Source organism: Bufo gargarizans, chromosome 5 (genome assembly GCF_014858855.1).
Source record: "Bufo gargarizans isolate SCDJY-AF-19 chromosome 5, ASM1485885v1, whole genome shotgun sequence".
NCBI lineage: Eukaryota > Metazoa > Chordata > Amphibia > Anura > Bufonidae > Bufo > Bufo gargarizans.
The window spans coordinates 341186910-341207131 of NC_058084.1; the positions used below are offsets into that span (position 1 = coordinate 341186910).

The window sequence follows — 20222 nt, forward strand, 5'->3', positions numbered from 1 at the left end:
CCAAACAAAACTTAATATTTATGGCCCTGATTGGGTAGTTTACAGAAACATCCCATATGCGGTCGTAAACTGCTGTACGGGCACAGGGTATTGTGCAGAAGGAAAGGAACCCCATATGATTTTTGGAAGGCAGATTTTGCTGGACTGTTTTTTTGGACACCATGTCCCATTTGAAGCCCCCCTGATGCACCCCTAGAGTAGAAACTACAAAAAAGTGACCCTACGTAGTGAAACTACGGGATAAGGTGACAGGTTTGTTGGTACTATATTAGGGTACATATGATTTTTGGTTACTCTATATTACACTTTTTGTGAGGTAAGGTAACAAGAAATAGCTGTTTTGGCACCGTTTTTATTTTTTGATATTTACAACATTCATCTGAAAGGTTAGATCATGTGGTATTTTTATAGAGCAGGTTGTTACGTATGCGACAATACCAAATCTGACTACTTTTTGTGGTTGTTTGTTTCAGTTTTACATAACAAAAGCATAAAAAAAAAAAAAGATTTTTTAGTGTCTCCACATTCGTAAAGCCGTAGTTTTACTTATTTTTTGGGCAACTGTCTTCTGTAGGGTCTCATTTTTTTCAGGATGAGATGACGGTTTGATTGGTACTATTATATATATGACTTTTAGATCGCTTGCTATCACACTTTTTGTGATGTAAGGTGACATAAAATGTCATTTTTTTACTTTTTTTTTTTTTTTTTTTAACAGTATTCACCTGAAGGGTTAGGTCATGTGATATTTTTATAGAGCAGGTTATTACAGACAGGGCGATACCTAATAGGTCTACTTTTTAGTAACAAAAAATAAATCATGTTTTAGTTTTTCCATATTCTGAGAGCCATAGTTTTTTCAGTTTTTGGGCGATTGTTTTAGGCATGGTATGATTTTTGCGGGATGAGATGACGGTTTGATTAGCCCTATTTTGGGGTGCATATGACTTTTTGATCACTTGCTATCACACTTTTTGTGACATTTTTTTTTACACAGTGATGTTCCTCGAACACCTACTGCCACCAGCAGCCTGTGTGCGGAGGTCGGGTACCTCCAAAGACAGACCCTGCAATTGTCTAGCCAGTGCAGTGATAGAATCCATAGCCTCACAGCCTGTTCCTTCCAATATGAAAGAACAAGCATCTCCCTAGTATCAAAAGAAAGAGGGCAAAAAACAAAATATAAAAAGGGAAGTAACACAACTTCTGAAGTAAATGGACGAGCAGGAACTCAGAAGAGGACCACACACAGGCTTTTCCAATACAAAACTGAAGCTATCAACCACATAGCATAACGGGTGGAGCCAGACTAAATAGGGGAGTTGGAATGACCACTAAGCTACACCTGAGACTAGAGGTGTGGTCATTACCAGCAACCACACTGAAACCAAAGAGGCTGTCAGATCACATCAAGGTTTATTGGTCCATATAAGATCACTGCCATTATAAACCCGGTAGCCTTTCGTCTTGAACTTCCTCAGGCTTTGAAGTTAATGAAACATAATTTGTTTGAGTATGGAGAAGGAAATTAACTGCTCATGATCCTAAGCATTCCACCTCATCAGTGAAGCATGGTGGTGGTATTGTCATGGCGTGGGCATGTATGGCTGCCAAGGGAACTGGTTCTCTTGTATTTATTGATGATGTGAATGCTGACAAAAGCAGCAGGATGAATTTTGAAGTGTTTCGGGCAATTTTATCTGCTCATATTCAGCCAAATGCTTCAGAACTCATTGGACGGCGCTTCACAGTGCAGATAGACAATGACCAAAAGCAACCAAAGAGTTTTTTAAGGGAAAGAAGTGGAATGTTATGCAATGGCCAAGTCAATCACTTGACCTGAATCCGATTGGAGCATGCATTTCACTTGCTGAAGACAAAAGTGAAGGGAAAATGCCCCAAGAACAAGCAGGAAGTGAAGACAGTTGCAGTAGAGGCCTGGCTGAGCATCCCCAGGGATGAAACCCAGCATCTGGTGATGTCTATGCGTTCCAGACCTTAGACTGTAATTGACTGCAAAGGATTTGCAACGGAGTAGTAAAAAAGTGAAAGTTTGATTTATGATTATTATTCTGTCCCAGGCACATATGCAAACTGTTGTAATTCTTACACCATTCACCTGATTTTGATGTAAATACCCTCAAATTAAAGCTGACAGTCTGCAGTTAAAGCACATCTTGGTCGTTTCATTTCAAATCCATTGTTGTAGTGTATAGAGCCAAAAATGTTAGAATTGTGTTGATGTCCCAAGATTTATGGACCTGATACATACATATATATATATATATATATATATATATATATATACACACACACACACCTACACACACACACACACACACACACACAGTACAGACCAAAAGTTTGGACACACCTTCTCATTCAAAGAGTTTTCTTTATTTTCATGACTATGAAAATTGTAGATTCACACTGAAGGCATCAAAACTATGAATTAACACATGTGGAATTATATACATAAAGTGTGAAACAACTGAAAATATGTCATATTCTAGGTTCTTCAAAGTAGCCACCTTTTGCTTTGATTACTGCTTTGCACACTCTTGGCATTCTCTTGATGAGCTTCAAGAGGTAGTCACCTTAAATGGTCTTCCAACAGTCTTGAAGGAGTTCCCAGAGATGCTTAGCACTTGTTGGCCTTTTTGCCTTCACTCTGCGGTCCAGCTCACCCCAAACCATCTTGATTGGGTTCAGGTCCTGTGACTGTGGAGGCCAGGTCATCTGGCGCAGCACCCCTTCACTCTCCTTCATGGTCAAATAGCCCTTACACAGCCTGGAGGTGTGTTTGGGGTCATTGTCCTGTTGAAAAATAAATGATGGTCCAGCTAAACGCAAACCGGATGGAATAGTATGCCGCTGCAAGATGCTGTGGTAGCCATGCCGATTCAGTATGCCTTCAATTTTGAATAAATCCCCAACAGTGTCACCAGCAAAGCACCCCCACACCATCACACCTCGTCCTCTATGCTTCACGGTGGGAACCAGGCATGTAGAGTCCATCCGTTCACCTTTCCTGCATCGCACAAAGACACGGTGGTTGGAACCAAAGATCTCAAATTTGAACTCATCAGACCAAAGCACAGATTTCCACTGGTCTAATGTCCATTCCTTGTGTTCTTTAGCCCAAACAAGTCTCTTCTGCTTGTTGCCCGTCCTTAGCAGTGGTTTCCTAGCAGATATTCTACCATGAAGGCCTGATTCACACAGTCTCCTCTTAACAGTTGTTCTAGAGATGTGTCTGCTGCTAGAGCTCTGTGTGGCATTGACCTGGTCTCTAATCTGAGCTGCTGTTAACCTGCGATTTCTGAGGCTGGTGACTCGGATGAACTTATCCTCTGCAGCAGAGGTGACTCTTGGTCTTCCTTTCCTGGGGCGGTCCGCATGTGAGCCAGTTTCTTTGTAGCGCTTGATGGTTTTCGTGACTGCACTCTGGGACACTTTCAAAGTTTTCCCAATTTTTCGGACTGACTGACCTTCATTTCTTAAAGTAATAATGGCCACTCGTTTTTCTTTACTTCGAATTTTTATTATGGCAAGAAAAAAGCAGCTAACAGTCTAATCAGTGGGACTGTGTATCCACCTGACTTCTCCACAACCCCATTTATAAGGCAAGAAATCCCACTTATTAAACCTGACAGGGCACACCTGTGAAGTGAAAACCATTTCAGGTGACTACCTCTTGAAGCTCATCAAGAGAATGCAAAGAGTGTGCAAAGCAGTAATCAAAGCAAAAGGTGGCTACTTTGAAGAACCTAGAATTTGACATATTTTGAGTTGTTTCACACTTTTTTGTTATGTATATAATTCCACATGTGTTAATTCATAGTTTTGATGCCTTCAGTGTGAATCTACAATTTTCATAGTCATGAAAATAAAGAAAACTCTTTGAATGAGAAGGTGTGTCCAAACTTTTGGTCTGTACTGATATATATATACATATATACACACACACACACACACACAAACAGTACTGTGCAAATGTTGTAGGCGGGCGTGAAAAAAAAAGTTTATTTTTATAAATTTACAATGCAAAATGAATGAACAAAAGAGAAATCTAAATCGAATCAACTTAGTCCACCCTTTGCCTTCAGAACAGCATCAATTCTTCTAGGTTTCTAGGTATACTTGTACAAAGTCAGTGATTTTGTAGGATTATAATCAGGTGTATGATTAACCAATTATACCAAACAGGTCATAATGATCTTCATTTCCATATGGAGGTTGAAACACAGTCATTAAATAAAACAGAATCAGCTGTGTAGGAGGCTGAGGAACAGCCAAAATACTGCATCACCCGAGTCTCTCCCAGGCAAAGATTTCAAAGCAGACTGGGGTTTCAAGATGTAATGTTCACACTTGTATGAAGAAGCACAAACAATTGGAAAATGTTGAGGACCATAGACGCAGTGGTTGGCCAAGGAAACTTAGGCCCTGATTTATTATACCTTCACTCCAAAATTATATATCCACATAAAATCTCTGGTTAGTTCTCCAAGATGTTTGGAACAACCTTCCCCTGCCAAGCTATAGAGAAATATCTATATATCTATCTGTCCTCCTCAACATTGAAACTACAATACTAAGATCTGCAGATGACCACATTCTGTGGCACGTGGGAGGGGGATAAAAGCCTGATTGAAAGCAAGGCTTTTTACCATATGAAACCTCAAAAAATCAGATCAAGTTTGCCCATCCCTGTCCTAGGGGATGTAACACTGGGAGAGTCACTTATAGAGAAGGATTTGGGTGTCCTTGCAGATGGTAGATTAAAAGAGCTGAGTCAGCAAGGGTCTCAGCGCTGGATACGCCAACAGGAGACCTCAATACAACCTCCATAATGGACAGACCTGTCACCCGTAGACCTCTATGTCACCTGTCAGCTTTCCTATGAATCCATCAAGGATAATTCATTGCAGCATGTTCCATCAGACGCTGAACTAGAGATATTGTTTGCTACAAGGATTTCTTCTGTAATGCGGCGCCGCATGGCGGCACGTGGTGCTACAAGGACTGCATGTTGCCATTTACAGCCTCCTGCACTCCAGCTGTTCTGAAACTACAACTCCCGGTACCCTCCTTTCACTTCTTTGGGAGTTACAAGAACAACTGAGCAAGTGTGCATGCTGGGAGTTGTAGTTTCACAGCAGCTGGAGTGCCAACGGTTTCTGCACCCTAGATCAGGGATTATCACTGCGTGATTACGTCATCCAGATCCACAACATGTGACTGTGGCGGTGTGAGCACCTGGCACAAGAGGTATGTGCCCGGGTCTTTCGCTTGTGCCCTTGGCACCAGCATGCACCACCATCCATTGTGCCCGTGTCCTTCTCCGCCAGTGCCTCAGGTCTCTTCAGAGTCTACCAACAGCCCCGGTGGCACGACATACTCACCTGAAAGCTCATCTACAAGGACGTAACTTTGGTGGGCAGCAATGGCCACCTGATGGATGGCATACCCCAGTGACCAGCGGCACAGAAACAGCAGCAAAAATGAAAAGGTATTGTCCCAAGATCAACACTATTTACCTATCCATACTTGACCCAGAGAACACTGTAACCAAGGTGGGACCCCCAGCGATCATGTACTTGAAGGGGACATGCAGGGCTCCAGATGGCAACCAAAATGGTCGCCAATGCGACTTAGAATTTACAAATGGCGACAAGACTTTTTAGTCTTGTCGCCATTTGCGACTAGAACCTCCGCGGCAGCTCTGCAGTCGAACAGCGACGGGCACAGGAGCTGATAGTTCTCTGCCCCGCCGCCGCCCATGTTCTCCTCAGTCTGAGCTCGGTCACAGCACACAATAGCAGAGACGCTGGCAGCAGGGAGGGGAGGAGTGTAATCTGATCCTAGAGTGGAAGCTGCTTCTGCCAGCCCCTCCCCTCCCCGCCCACTAACCAATCAGAGCTGAGGCAAGGCGAGCACTAGCAGCTCTGAGTCACTGACAAGTACAGGGAGAAAGAATCGAATGAGTCACAGGTGAAAAGAACTAAAGATCCGACTTAGTTAGTGACTCATTCGATTCTTTCTTAGACTCCCTGTACAGTGTGCCGCCCCCCCCCCCCCGAACACCCCAGTATAAGTAACATTGGTGGCACAGTGTGCCCCCCCCAACACCCCAGTATAAGAAACATTGGTGGCACAGTGTGCCCCCCCCCCCCCCCAACACCCCAGTATAAGAAACATAGGTGGCTCAGTGGGAAGTGCCAATGAGGGTTAAAAAATAATTTAAAAAAATTAACTCACCTCCTCCAGTTGATCGCATAGCTGCCGGTCTCCTGTTCTTTCTTCAGGACCTGTGGTGACGTCACTGAGCTCATCACATGGTCCATTACCATGGTGATGAATCATGTGATCTATCATGTGATGAGCACAGTGATGTCACCACAGGTCCTTTGACAGGTCCTGAAGAAAGAACAGGAGACGATCAATTGGAGGAGGTGAGTTAATTATTTTTTTAATTTTTTAACCCTCATTGGCACTGCCCAGTGCACCACCAATGTTCATTATATTGAGGGGGTGCACTGCGCCACCAATGTTTATTATACTGGGGTGTTGGGTGCGCACTGCGCCACCAATGTTTCTTATATTGGGGGGGCGCACTGCGCCACCAATGTTTATCAAACTGGGGTGTTGGGGGGGGGGGGGGCGCACTACGCCACCAATGTTTATTATATTGAGGGGGCACACTTTTTTTAGTCTGGAGCACTGACATGTCTGTTTTAGTAACGACTTGCATTTCCCATGCAATAACAATTCTGGGGAGTCAATTCTTGTGACTCTATATTGTACCATTCCTTTATTATTCCTACTAGAACTTATCAACAAATTGCTAGTAGTCTGCAATAAAGGACCAGCTGGGTGTTACCAGTTGACATCACTGATTGCATAATGTCAGGCTGTGCAGGGACACCGCCATCTGGACCTTCACTGCAAACTGCTAGCAAGTCATTCATAACTAATAACAGGAATAACAGAGGAATTGTGCAACATAAGGTCATAAGAACAGATGCTACAGGATTGTTATTACAGGGAGTGGTGCAAGTAGTTACCAAAACAGACAGGTCAGGAGAGGTGAGGGGTTATCTTTAACGACAGATTATAAATATTGATCTTAGGACAAACCCTTTAAGCCTCATAAAATCACTGCAAGTGTCCTCAGTGGTACCAAAGCCCTCAGCGCAACAGTGACCTCAGTGGTACCAAAGCCCTCAGCGCAACAGTGACCTCAGTGGTACTGACCCCTCAGAGCAACAGTGACCTCAGTGGTACCGACCCTCTCAGAGCAACAGTGACCTCAGTGGTACCGACCCCCTCAGAGCAACAGTGTCCTCAGTGGTACCGACCCTCTCAGAGCAACAGTGACCTCAGTGGTACCGACCCCTCAGAGCAACAGTGACCTCAGTGGTACCGACCCTCTCAGAGCAACAGTGACCTCAGTGGTACCGACCCCCTCAGAGCAACAGTGTCCTCAGTGGTGTCGACCCCTCAGCGCAACAGTGACCTCAGTGGTACCGACCCCTCAGAGCAACAGTGACCTCAGTGGTACCGACCCCCTCAGAGCAACAGTGACCTCAGTGGTACCGACCCCCTCAGAGCAACAGTGTCCTCAGTGGTACCGACCCTCTCAGAGCAACAGTGACCTCAGTGGTACCGACCCCCTCAGAGCAACAGTGACCTCAGTGGTACCGACCTCCTCAGAGCAACAGTGACCTCAGTGGTACCGACCTCCTCAGAGCAACAATGACCTCGGTGGTACCGACCCCTCAGCGCAACAGTGACCTCAGTCAGAGGTCGCAATAACGACAGTACAAGTGTTCAGGCCATTTTACTCCCTGGAAAAAATCTAAGGCTACTTTCACACTAGCGTTCGGGTTTCCGTTCGTGAGCTCCGTTTGAAGGAGCTCACGAGCGGACCCGAACGCAGCCGTCCAGCCCTGATGCAGTCTGAATGGAGGCGGATCCGCTCAGACTGCATCAGTCTGGCGGCGTTCAGCCTCCGCTCCGCTCGCCTCCGCACGGACAGGCGGACAGCTGAACGCTGCTTGCAGCGTTCGGGTGTCCGCCTGGCCGTTCGGAGGCGTGCGGATCCGTGCGGATCCGTCCAGACTTTCAATGTAAGTCAATGGGGACGGATCCGTTTGAAGATGCCACAATGTGGCTCAATCTTCAAGCGGATCCGTCCCCCATTGACTTTACATTGAAAGTCTGAACGGATCCGCGCAGGCTACTTTCGCACTTGCGCACTTGCGAATTTTTTTAAAGTTATTAATGCAGACGGATCCGTACTGAACGGAGCCTCCGTCTGCATTAATATGAGCGGATCCGTTCAGAACGGATCCGCCCGAACGCTAGTGTGAAAGTAGCCTAAGCTGTACCAGTACACCTTAGACTTTCCCCTGCCATTCATCAGCACAGTGAGCGCTGTGAACGGCACAGGCAGCGCCAAGATAACCAATAACAAAGCTCTTTACAGTAAGGAATGACTGGCAAAAACTGGTGGCACTGTTTAGGTGGCAGTGGTCTTATGTTTAGTATATGATGTCAGCTAAATTTGCTATTTATGAATGGAAGACAGTTCTAGAGTATTAGTAATGGTTTCCCTGCATAAATAGCAACCCCTTAATGGTATGTAGGCCTTCGTATTAACTATTTGAATTACTGTAACTTTCATACTCCTCATCGGCTAAAAATACTCCTCAAAAATGGTAAGAGGAGTATTTATACTCTTTCAGAAAAAATGTAGCGCGACCTCTGGAAAGGTAGCAGCGAGCTAGAAATTTGGGACCTGCACTTATCAGACAACAGGGGCATATCGTAGCGATATGCACCCATTGTCTCAGATGAGACAACCCCTTTATTTAAAAGGGTAAGGAGGCATTCACACGACCGCCTACATTTTGCACTCTGCAGAACACGGATAGAAGCCTTGTGCATTCAGCGTTTTGTGGCTCAGCACATCATTTGTTAAAAACTGGCTAGTCTTTTCCACAAAATGGACAAGAATAGGACATCTTTTTATTTTTTTTGCGGGGCCGCGGAATGGACATAAGAATGCGGATAGCATACAATGTGCTGTCTGCATCTTTTGTTGCCTATTTGAAATGAACGGATCCACACAAAATGAGGTTCAGATGCAGACCCCAAAAATACGGTTCTGTGAATGGACCTTTAGTAATTCCCAGGGAATGCTAATCTACTGTCTCCGTTTACATATACATTGCAAAACCTTCTGTGAAAGAGCCACCAAAATAGATGCCTTTATAGTTTGTAAGTAATGACAACACTTTGCTTTGAAACTGCGGTCTGACACACAATTATGTCGGTTTACTAGTGACAGAATAAATAAAGTCCCCATTAGTTAAGGTTAAAGGGGGTATTCAATGTCTGAACCCCCCCCCAACATATGACAGGCCCTTCACCGGTAATAAACTTACCCTGCCACGGCACCGCCGCTGCTGCTTCTCCCTGCACAGACACTAGGGAGGCTCGTCCCCGTTCGCCATTGGCTGCTCTCTCCCCCCCCCCCCCCACCACCACCACCACCACCGGATGTTTTCATCCTTGTGCAGGGAGAAGCAGCAGTGGCGGTGCAGGAACCAGGAGCAGCACCGGGGTAAGTATATTACCGGTGAGGGGCCCGGCACATGGGGGGGTGAGAAATTAGATAACCCCTTTTAACTTGGTAGCATCGGCTGGATGAACACAGCATTGCAGGGAGACCCAAGTTTCTCTAAGAGGCCAATGACTGTGAGACTCAAGACCCACTGTGTATTTAATAAAAGAAACCTCTCTATTAGAGTCACCTTTTCTTCTAGATACTGGCTAATTACTGTTATTAGACAAAGCACAAGTGACATGAAAGAGGGAAGGGCAGATGAAGGATTAATGCCACCCTGTAGTGTTATAAAGTCTGCCTCTTAATGTGTCTGGTTATGGATTTGCTCCTATATGCAAATTATGCAAATATTTTAAATTCACTTTGAACACAGCTGAGATATAACTGAGGGCATTACTAGACAATCCAATAAAGCATTCATCAAAGGCAAAACTAAATGTTTGTTCTGCCACTTATTACTCATTATGCAAAAGTATTTCAATGAAAATCACAATTTTCAAAGATCTTTAAATAAATTCCATCCTTATCCCTTAATGAGGTTTTAATGGAGTAAAATATTGATGACCTATCCTCAGGACAGGTCATCAATATCTGATCGGTGGGTTCAACACCCAACGCTGCCCCCCATAAAATCCAGCGGTTTTCGCACTGGCCACTAAGCCTAATAACAGGAGCCATTTATTGATCTCTACAGATCGCTTTAATGCATGTATCTACTTATCTGCCATTCTAATCCTTACTGTAATGATATCCCGCTGTGGTGGATCCTGTCTTATCTATACATTCACAATAGGCGATTGTCTGACCTCTGCACAGGTCACAGATCATGCCTATAAAACTCTTCCATAGAAGTCAACGAGGTCCCCTCCTGACTAGAGCAAATTTCTGCTTATGAAATTCGTTCACGCTTCGTTTGGTGGTAAAAGGACCATAACCACGGACCATAACACAATTCTATGACGGAACGCATACAGGCGTTCCATTATTCATTCCGTCATAATAGAAGTCTATGGGCTGCAAAACGGATCTGTCCTGTTTCCGTTATGCAGGGGAGTCCTCTTCTGCATAATGGAAACGGGACGGATCAGTTTTGCATCATTCATCAAAATATTCAGGACTTATTCAAAGTTGTTTTTTTTTTTTACCAACTCACATAAATTTTCTATGCAATAGATCAGTGGAAAAAAAACTGAACATACATAAAAGCACACAGAAAACATACTAAAATAGTGCATCAGAGCTGTATGGGAGTACGGATTCTAAAGTCCGATAGGCACCTCAACTTATTTTGCATGGAATTTTTTTTTATTTTTTTTATTTTTTATTTTTTTAAATACAACACACAACCATCCCCTCCCCTCCCCTCCCCTCCCATCCCAACGCCAGATGCTTTCATGAGGCGGCGGCGGTGCAGGGATCCGGTGCGATGTGGGTATATGGGGGGGCATTATGGACCTGGGATAACCCCTTTAAATATAAGGTCATTCTTCTATTGACCACCATGTAATACTATACAGCAGAACTAACACCTGGCTTGCTCCGTGGCAAAGTCGCCTGTCTCCTGGTGTGTCATCTCCCTAATGATGAGGCAACCCCTTTAATACTACAATAACGCAACAAACAATCTATACTGAGCAGATAAAATGACACGTACCTCATTCCTTCTGTGGAGTTATTCTGGTGATTCCGATAAAGCTGTGGAATGCCAAGCATAGCCTCAGTAAATACTGCAAGGAAGCCCAGGGTCTCTACATAGAGCACAGAGTCCAGAGACAGATAGGTGATGTACCCAGTCACAGCAGTGAATGCCAGCACACACTGCACATAGTCCGTGAATCTGCTCCAGTACCAGAAGTAGTTCATGTCGAAGTCTACAAAAACACAAAACCCATTAGATTCTTCTAAATCCCCATGTTATATGTAATATGGCAGGTATTAGAACAGTATGGCACTATTACTAAAGGCTAGCAGAATAAACCATCAAAAGACTAAATCAGCAATACGAGAAAAAGTGCAGACACTTTTTAGACTAACAGAAAAAGTGCAATATGCAAGCACAATGAGAATGCAGATATAGCACATGTCCAGCCCAATTTGCGTTACGTAAAAATTAATATCAGACATTGTATAGTACATAACAATCTCTAACAAAGCTAGACCCAGCCCTGTAGCTCACATGGACCCAGAGCTCCCTCATTCATGGGTCTAATTGTTCTGTTAGATTTATTTCAAGTTGGCAGCTCAGGGACGTATCCTTTCTGGTACAGCTTTCTCCCGATCACAGCTCAGGGGCTGTGTTCTTTCTGCTATAGCTTTCTGCCTATCACAGTTCAGGATGCATGTTCTTCATGCTACAACTCTCTCACCATCACAGCCCTGGCGGTGTGTCCTTTCTGCTGCAGCTCTCTGCCTATCACAGCTCAGGGGGTGTGTCTTTTACGCTACAGCTCTCTCCCTATACCTGTCACAGCTCACAACAGAAGATCGGCATGTTGGCAGTTTAAGGATGGAACTGAGCATGTGCGTCCACCTCAGTGATGTTAATGAGATGTATGGAGAAATAAGGAAAAGAATAAACAGCAGGTGGCGCCATACAGATGGATTTGATTGAATAATTCAATGGCTATACTAAATTTTTAAATTACATGCAATTACACAACTATTTAAACCTAGGTGCTGGTTTGAAAAATGTAGAATATTTTTCTTAGGACAACCCGTGTAGGACACACATCACCTAGTAGATTATAAAGGCCTCTGTTGAAGGCCCTCAACTCAAGGGACGCACATTAATTTCATTCTCCTGAGTCCCCAAAACCAGTAACAGTAATTCTGATATCAAAACACATGCAATTCTGTATATAGGTAGTAAATATTAGAAGATGCAATTTGAATAAAGGAAAGTAGAGTCTAAAAAGATCACGCACGCTGCCAGACATCACGCTTTTGTCTCTGCAGTCACGACTGGCTTCTCCTATAAAAACCATAGAACAAATATGAAAGCCGGGCCTTCACGTCAGTGGACTGCTTCTACAGCTGCAGTCTCCATTTATACCTAGCTTGGCAAGATTTGTTGTATGAGCTATTATTTAATAACTGGAGATTGTGTCTCAGAATGCAATATCCTGAAAACTGACAATGGACGGGGTCACCTCTCATAATTGACTGATAAACACAAGACGTGAGGAGTGTCATTTACTTTGATAAAAAAAAACTACTGACAATCCATTCGTTAAAGGACACCACTGTTAATTAAAAGAGAAGATGAATCAGATTTCGAAAATATCTTGTGGCATTTCAGCAAATAATGTCATGTCAATTATTTGCCTCCTGCTGGGTCCCGCGGGTTACAGAAGGGAGGTTTGTATAGTGACTCCATTGACCATGTTCTCATCAGTTTCATAGAAAACATTGATTACAACAGAATTTATCTCAGGTCTTATGTGTCCCGGCTGGATAGAGAATTCTTGTGAAAAGCACTCACAGTTCAAAGAGTTGAGCTGGCCATACATATTAGATAGCTGACAACAATCGCCGGCCAAAAGGTCTTCTCCCCCAACCCCTCATTTACATGCATGCTTGGACTGGCAGTGTGTGCATGTGTTCTGACTGGGGAGAGGGGGGGCACGTTGCTCCTGCACAAACCTCTCAGGGCGATTTACACACTCGAGAACAAAAGAATTGAGCAACTGCCTGATCTTTCTCTCCCCTGACATCTGCCACTAGTGGAATGTTTGGAGGGTCCAATACACATGTATGAGAGGCCAGTCTCCTGATAGTGGCGAGTTCAGAAGTTAAAGGGGTTTTCTAAAATTTCTGATGACCTATCCTCAGGATAGGTGATGAGTATCTGCTTGTTGGGGGGTCCAACACCTGGGACCTCCGCCAATCAGCACCGGCTCTTCTCACAGTTTTTCCTAGGCCAGTGACAACACGTTCATCAGTCACGTGGCCTAGGAGCAACTCAGCCCCATTCAAGTGAATGGGGCTGAGCGAGATACCAGGCACAGCCGCTATACAATCTAAGGCACTGTGCTTGGTGATGGCCGCAATGCTCACTGGAGCGCCGGTGCCTTCTTAAATAGCTGATCGGTGGAGATCCCAGGTGTCAGACACCCATGATCAAATACTGATGACCTATCCTCTAGCAAATCTCAGAAAACCCTGCTAATGGCCAGTTTTAGGCTACATGCACACGAACGTTGTTTGTTTCTGTGTCCATTCCGTTTTTTGGGGGTTTTTTTGCGGATAGGATGCAGACTCATTCATTTCAATGGGTCCGCAAAAAATGCAGACAGCACACCATGTGCTATCCGCATCCTTATGTCCGTTCTGTAGCCCTGCAAAAAAAAAAAAAAACAACACATGTCCTATTCTTGTTTAGGCATTGTTAAAATTGATCTGTAAAAAAAACGGATGGCATGCGGATGTCATCCGTTTGTTTTTTTGCAGACCGCAAAAAACACATACGGTCGTGTGCCTAAGTCTTAATAAGACACTCGTCTATCCCCTCCGTTTCTATTTCCTACAAGATTTAGGTTAAATTCTTTATATTAATACCTATGTATTTGTTTCAGGTGCGGGGTGCACTACTACCCCCTCAGTGAAGTCTAGTCCCCATCAATCAGTGCAGCCCAATAGGGAGTCAACTACCCAGATGTACAAGCTCAGATAATTGTCGTCTCATAAAGAAAAGCTAATTGAGAGCAGAGCGGAGACACAATGGTGAGCGTAATCTTTTCGGAAAGACTATGTATCTGTATGAATACAAAAGCTTTTGACCCTTGTGTAAATGTGTGAATTATCTTCGTTTTCAAGAGGAGAAAAAAAATATGGCATTTTTTACATAATGAAAATGTTATAATGACTGTAATTGAATGTAAAATTACACCCATTCATCTATCACCTTAACTCCCACAGACAGAACTTTTCAATCCTCTATCTTGATCACAAACAATATGGCTCAGTGGAGTTTAGCACATTCAATCACATAAAATCTTAACAAAAGCGTAAGAGTGGCGTTTATTTCACAACGTATTGCCGTTAAATAAAAGTTCTTTACTTTGCATTTAACTGTGTGGCTGCCGTATAATTCTACACCTCCTGTAAAGCAGTGTTTGCCACCCATGATTTACACTGCAGCTCTGCTTGTCGTCAATAAAGAGTATTACTGAGCCACAGTGGATCGGGGATACAAAATGAGACATAGAAGATAGGAGGTATGTGACAAAACAGATTTCAAACTTTCCAGCACATGTCCCACCATCAACAGTGAGGAGCAACTGTGCATTTTCCCTAGAACAGAAAAATGGATGGACTAAGACAGCTGTATTTCAGGTTCTTGGTGGAGCTTGTTCTTCTCAGCCCAATAATCTGACACATTTGGTTCCACCAGATGTTTGGCGAGTACATCTCAGTTTTGCAAAGCAGGAACATGTCACCTGAAAATAACATAACTAAAAGAACAAAAAATTGTTTATGGGCTATGCTTGGTATATTATAGTTCAGACACATTTCCTTCAATACCAGAACTAGCCCATGGACAACATTGGCTGCTGTTTCTGGGGAGAAACAACCGTGAATGACCCCTTTAAAGGGTGCCGTAGAGGCGTGGCATATAAATTAAGAATACTCACAAACTGTATTCACATATTGTGATATATGAAAGCAGATCTGTCCGGGTGTTATCTTCAAAGAGTTCGGTACATTAGATAAACAGTATAGTTTGTACTTAGCATCTCCGTAACTCACACTTGGTGAGCAAATTACGTTTTTTTTCCCAGGACTTAATGATAGCTGTAAGTCACCAGTATCCTAAGGACAGGCCATCAATATGCAAGTCTTGGAAAATACCTTTAATGCACAGAATTAGAAAATGTGAGCACATCCACCACTCATTTTATCTACTTTATAAATGGTCACTAACCTTTCAACAAACGTTCCATAAATCAATAGTACAGGTGAATATAAGAAACTTTGTAATGTATCTTTTTCCCCTCCTAAACTAGATTCTCTGCTGAATCCATTTTGAGAAAGGAAACTGACTTACTAAAGGATTAGATTATGTGCTGCCCATAGACGTCTATAAGGAAGGGAGGGGTGAGGAGGTCTAGAGTAAGGGGAGGAGGAATGATCTGCTAGAGGGAGAAAAATAATTTTTTCTCTGATAAGATATATTACAAAGTTTCTTATATTCACCTCAGCTGTACTGAGTTAGTTGGTTAGCGTTAGGGCAACAGAATCAGATGAATCATGATGGTTCACGACTTCCTCAGACAATTTTATTCCCTTATAAACTCAGAAAAAGGCTAAAGGCCCAGAAGGTAACAGACTATATGATCTAAAAAAATCATTTCTGACCCCAAAGTTGTGAAACAACAAAATCAACATTCCAACAAGAATTTAATACATATACATAAGTGTTAATATCAATTTGATCCAAGAATGCATGTAAACCTATTGGACACCTTCCCCCTTCACGTTTCAGCTGTAGTGGTTACATGCCTGGATACTGCATGTGATAAGGGAACATGAGACTGCTGAGGCCAGTGATTGGCTGTAGAGGTCACATGTGGTATACTGACACGTTACAGCTGCAGTCATTGGTCTAACAGTAATAGTTGGTATAATAGTACCCTTAGTGGGCTGGATGAAGTAGTTTAATACTCTGGCTAAATAAATTCTAGGTTTTAACAATTCTAGAAACACTTTTGAACTGAGGGTTCCTTACAGTTCTGTGATTTGCATCCTGCCCCCATCTGCAGTTCTAAGTTGAGGTCCATTATTATTTTTGTGGTGACTATAGTCACTTATCTCTGCAGTAAAACATTTGGGGGCACTGGGCAGCACAGCGGACACTGTATTAGTGGTAGCAGCACAGATACACTAGGTATCAGGATGGGGGAATCTAAGATGCCTAGACAGGAAATACTGCAAGTAGTCATGGTGGTCTGCTGTAATCAGAGAAGACGTTACATGGGAGGCACTGGATGTAAATGGGTGTAGTGCTTCTCCTGTATGCCATGTAGTGCTGAATGTAATTTAAAAAGTAATAAACATTCTGGGACTGTGTCTTTTTAACACTTGATAGCTTACACACCATCCATCCACCCACCCACGCCAGTCCTATCACAACTTGTACCAAGTAGATCTGGAGGCTCTTACAAATTTAAAAGAGAAGATCTTTAAAGATCACTCTAAGGTAGGCATGCTCAACCTGCGGCCCTCCAGCTGTTGCAAAACTACAACTCCCAGCATTCCCTAATAGCTGTAGGCTACCCAGGCATGCTGGGAGTTGCAGCTTTGAAACAGCTGGAGGGCCGCAGGTTGGGCAGGCCTGCTCTAAGGTTACATGCACATGACAAAAAAAAAGTCTGTTAAAAACGGGGACACTGTCAGTTTTCCGTGGCCATTTTGCATCAGTGTGTGCTGACATGAAAAACAGACATGAAAAATTGATGAATTTGATTGCCAGTTATTTCTGAGAATACCTACAGGATGGTAGGCCCCCAGCTAAAATAATGTCCCCATTTTTATTTATTTTTTTGCTGCTCCCAGCTTTAATAATGCCCATAGTGTCCATATAGATAAAGTGTACCCGTTTTTAACGTCCATTAGACGGGTACACTCCTGTCAATCAGCAGTTAAAAAACGGTCCCATTGATTTTAATGGGGTCCGTTTGGCATTGGAAACAAGTCCTATCTTTGGATGGACGCTATTCACTGGCCGTTAAAAGAACGGCCATGTGAATAGCCCCATAGACTTTTATTTGTGCTAAAAATGCCATGTGCATGAAGCCTAAGGCCACCCACCCCTTGTTATAGCATAAGTAAAAACTATGTAAATTTATGGCATCACAATGCAGAGATGATTGGAAGTAAGCCATGAAAACATTCAACGAGGTCCCTTAAATATCATGTCAAGCTATGAGTAGAAAAATGTGTCTGCTTTCCTCCAGAAACAGCCTCACATTGGTCCATAGGTTGGGTCTGGTATTGTAGTCAAGCTGTCTAATCTGTCTGAGATACCAAACAGACTCTCTCTTTGATGGGAGGAGGAAGGTATGAAACATTTTGCCGAGGACCAGTGACACGCTAGAGAGGGAAGGAAAAGAACCTTCTATCCGGGAGACTAAAGAAGCAGCAGCATGACCGCTAATATTACATGAAAAAAAGACAGATTCCTCAGTGGTTCCTCATATTTATACAAAGTACATAGGATGGTGTATAAATAAGTGAATCTTCATACACGGTCTTAAGAGACGCCTGATGAAGAGGCCCAAGTAGCCTTGTAAACTAGCAATTAACACAGTACAAATATATATTTTCTACTTTAATCATTCCCGTCAGACCTCCTGTTTAAGGGTACTTTCACACTTGCGTTTTTCTTTTCCGGCATAGAGTTCCGTCCTAGGGGCTCTATACTGGAAATGAACTGATCAGTTTTATCCCCAATGCATTCTGAATGGAGAGTAATCCGTTCAGGATGCATCAGGATGTCTTCAGCTCAGTCTTTTTGACTGTTCAGGACGGAGATAATACTGCAGCATGCTACGGTTTTATCTCCTGAACACTTGCCGGAATTCCAAATCCAGCATTTTTTTTCATAGGAATGTATTAGTGCTATGGACACATGTGAATACATTTTATTGATTATTGCATCGCATTATTTTAGGCAAAAAAAATTTTGCTCCATGTCAATTTTTAAAACCATTTTTTCATCTGCAGCTTGCACATCTTACACGTTTTCCTGCTGCGCTTCCTCCTTCAAAGTAAAAATCCATCAGTTCCGCTGATAGATTTCACTGTAAGGAGAACAGAACAGTGCAACAATAAAATAATGCATTGCAAAAATGCCCATAGCCTTTAACTCTTAACACCTTTAGGATACCAATATGTACATTCAGATGAGCAACGTTTTCCATTATCCAAAGATACCTTTCAGTACCAGTGTCAGGGTCCATTCACACGTCCGTAGTGCATTGTGGCACCCCCATAATAGAAATGACTATTCTTGTCTGCAATACACCCGGCAGGCACCCCCATAGAAATGCCTATTCTGGTCCGCAATTGCGGACAAGAATAGGACATGTTCTATTTTTTTCCGGAGCCACAGACCGGAAGATCGGCGGCGCGCTCCGGAAATGCGGATGCGAACAGCACACTGTGTGTTGTCCGCATCCATTCCGTCCCTATAGAGAATGAATGAGTCCGCACAATTGCGGAACGGATGCGGACCACAATTGTGGACGTGTGAATGAAGCCTCAGGGTGTACTCACACGGCTGTGTCCTTTTTGTGGACCGCAAAACTCGGAAACCGTACATGTGCATCCCGCATCATGGTACGGACCCAGTGACTTCAATTGGTCCGCAATCTCTATGTTGTGGCCAAAGAAAGCACATAGCGTATCTTTGGTGGCGCAGCTTCCGTGTGCTTCCAGGTCCAATCATTGGCTGCAAGTGCTTCCAGGTCCAATCATTGGCTGCAACATGCAGATCACAGACCCATTGAAGTCAACACGACCACGCGGCGATGCAGGGTACACACGGCCGGTGTCCATGTTTTGCAGACCACAAAATGGACACAGCCGTGTGAATATATTCTTAAATAGAGATATGTGGGGTCATTTATCAAACTAGTGTAAAGTAGAACTGGTTGAGTTGCCCACAGCAACCAATCAGATACCACCTTTCATTTTCCAAAGATCAGTAAAAAAAAAAAAAAAAAGGTGAAATCCGATTGGCTGCTATGGGCAACTAAGCCAGTTCTACTTTACACCAGTTTGATAAATGACCCCAATGATGTCTTGATAACGGATATGCAGGAGAGATGGAGATGAGCAGTTTTCAGATTAACATAAGGAAGTACAGTAATATTTTGTCACGGGAAGTCAATGAAACGTGCAAACAGTGCCACATCTTTATTGGGTCCTAGCCCAATGGGATGAGGAAGTCACCCAACACTACAGATAAACAGAGAGAGATTCTTAGTTTTCCTTCTTTTAAGTAAAAATTTGATTTAGAAAAAAAATGAAAGGAATTCACATAAACCATTTCACATATTCATATGAGCAGTGTCCACATGGAGCGTATTTCCCAGGGTGAACACGCTCATTTAAAACTGGTGTTAATGTGGAAAAAAACTGCAAACATTTTTAAAAATCCCTTTTACTACAGTAATATTTTTGTTTGCAGATGTAAAATTACCACAACAAACAAAAAGAAAAAAGAAAAGCTGTATGTGTGAACAACTCAAGGTTTTCATTAAACCAGCAAGAACAATAAGAAAACAACGATCTGAGTAATTAACACGAACACAAAAATATATTTTGTTTAAAATGCAAAAGCAAATATGTCTCCAGGAAACTCCATGCTTTGGTTGGCAAGTCATTTTTCCTAAGAGCTTTGGAATAGTCTTATCTTTTTTGGCCAAGACCACTATAGGTCCACTGACTGCCTAAATAGAAATATTTAGAGCTCCATCTAGTGGCCAAGACAGTTCATTACAAGATATGCTTAGTAATGTTCAGACAAATCTACCCAAATACATTATAAATACGTCATGTGAAATTTGTGAATGACAGGCCA

The 20222-nt window shown here is 43.1% G+C and overlaps 1 protein-coding gene across 2 annotated transcripts in view; it reads right to left on the bottom strand.

Annotated features, from left to right (window-relative positions):
- SLC66A2 (solute carrier family 66 member 2) overlaps positions 1–20222 on the bottom strand; it is a 103539-nt gene that overhangs the window by 48821 nt on the left and 34496 nt on the right. For both annotated transcript variants that reach the window (XM_044293430.1, XM_044293429.1), the window contains one exon: positions 11292–11508. In XM_044293430.1, the coding sequence (XP_044149365.1) occupies positions 11292–11508 (217 nt within the window). The remainder of the gene's footprint in view (positions 1–11291; positions 11509–20222) is intronic.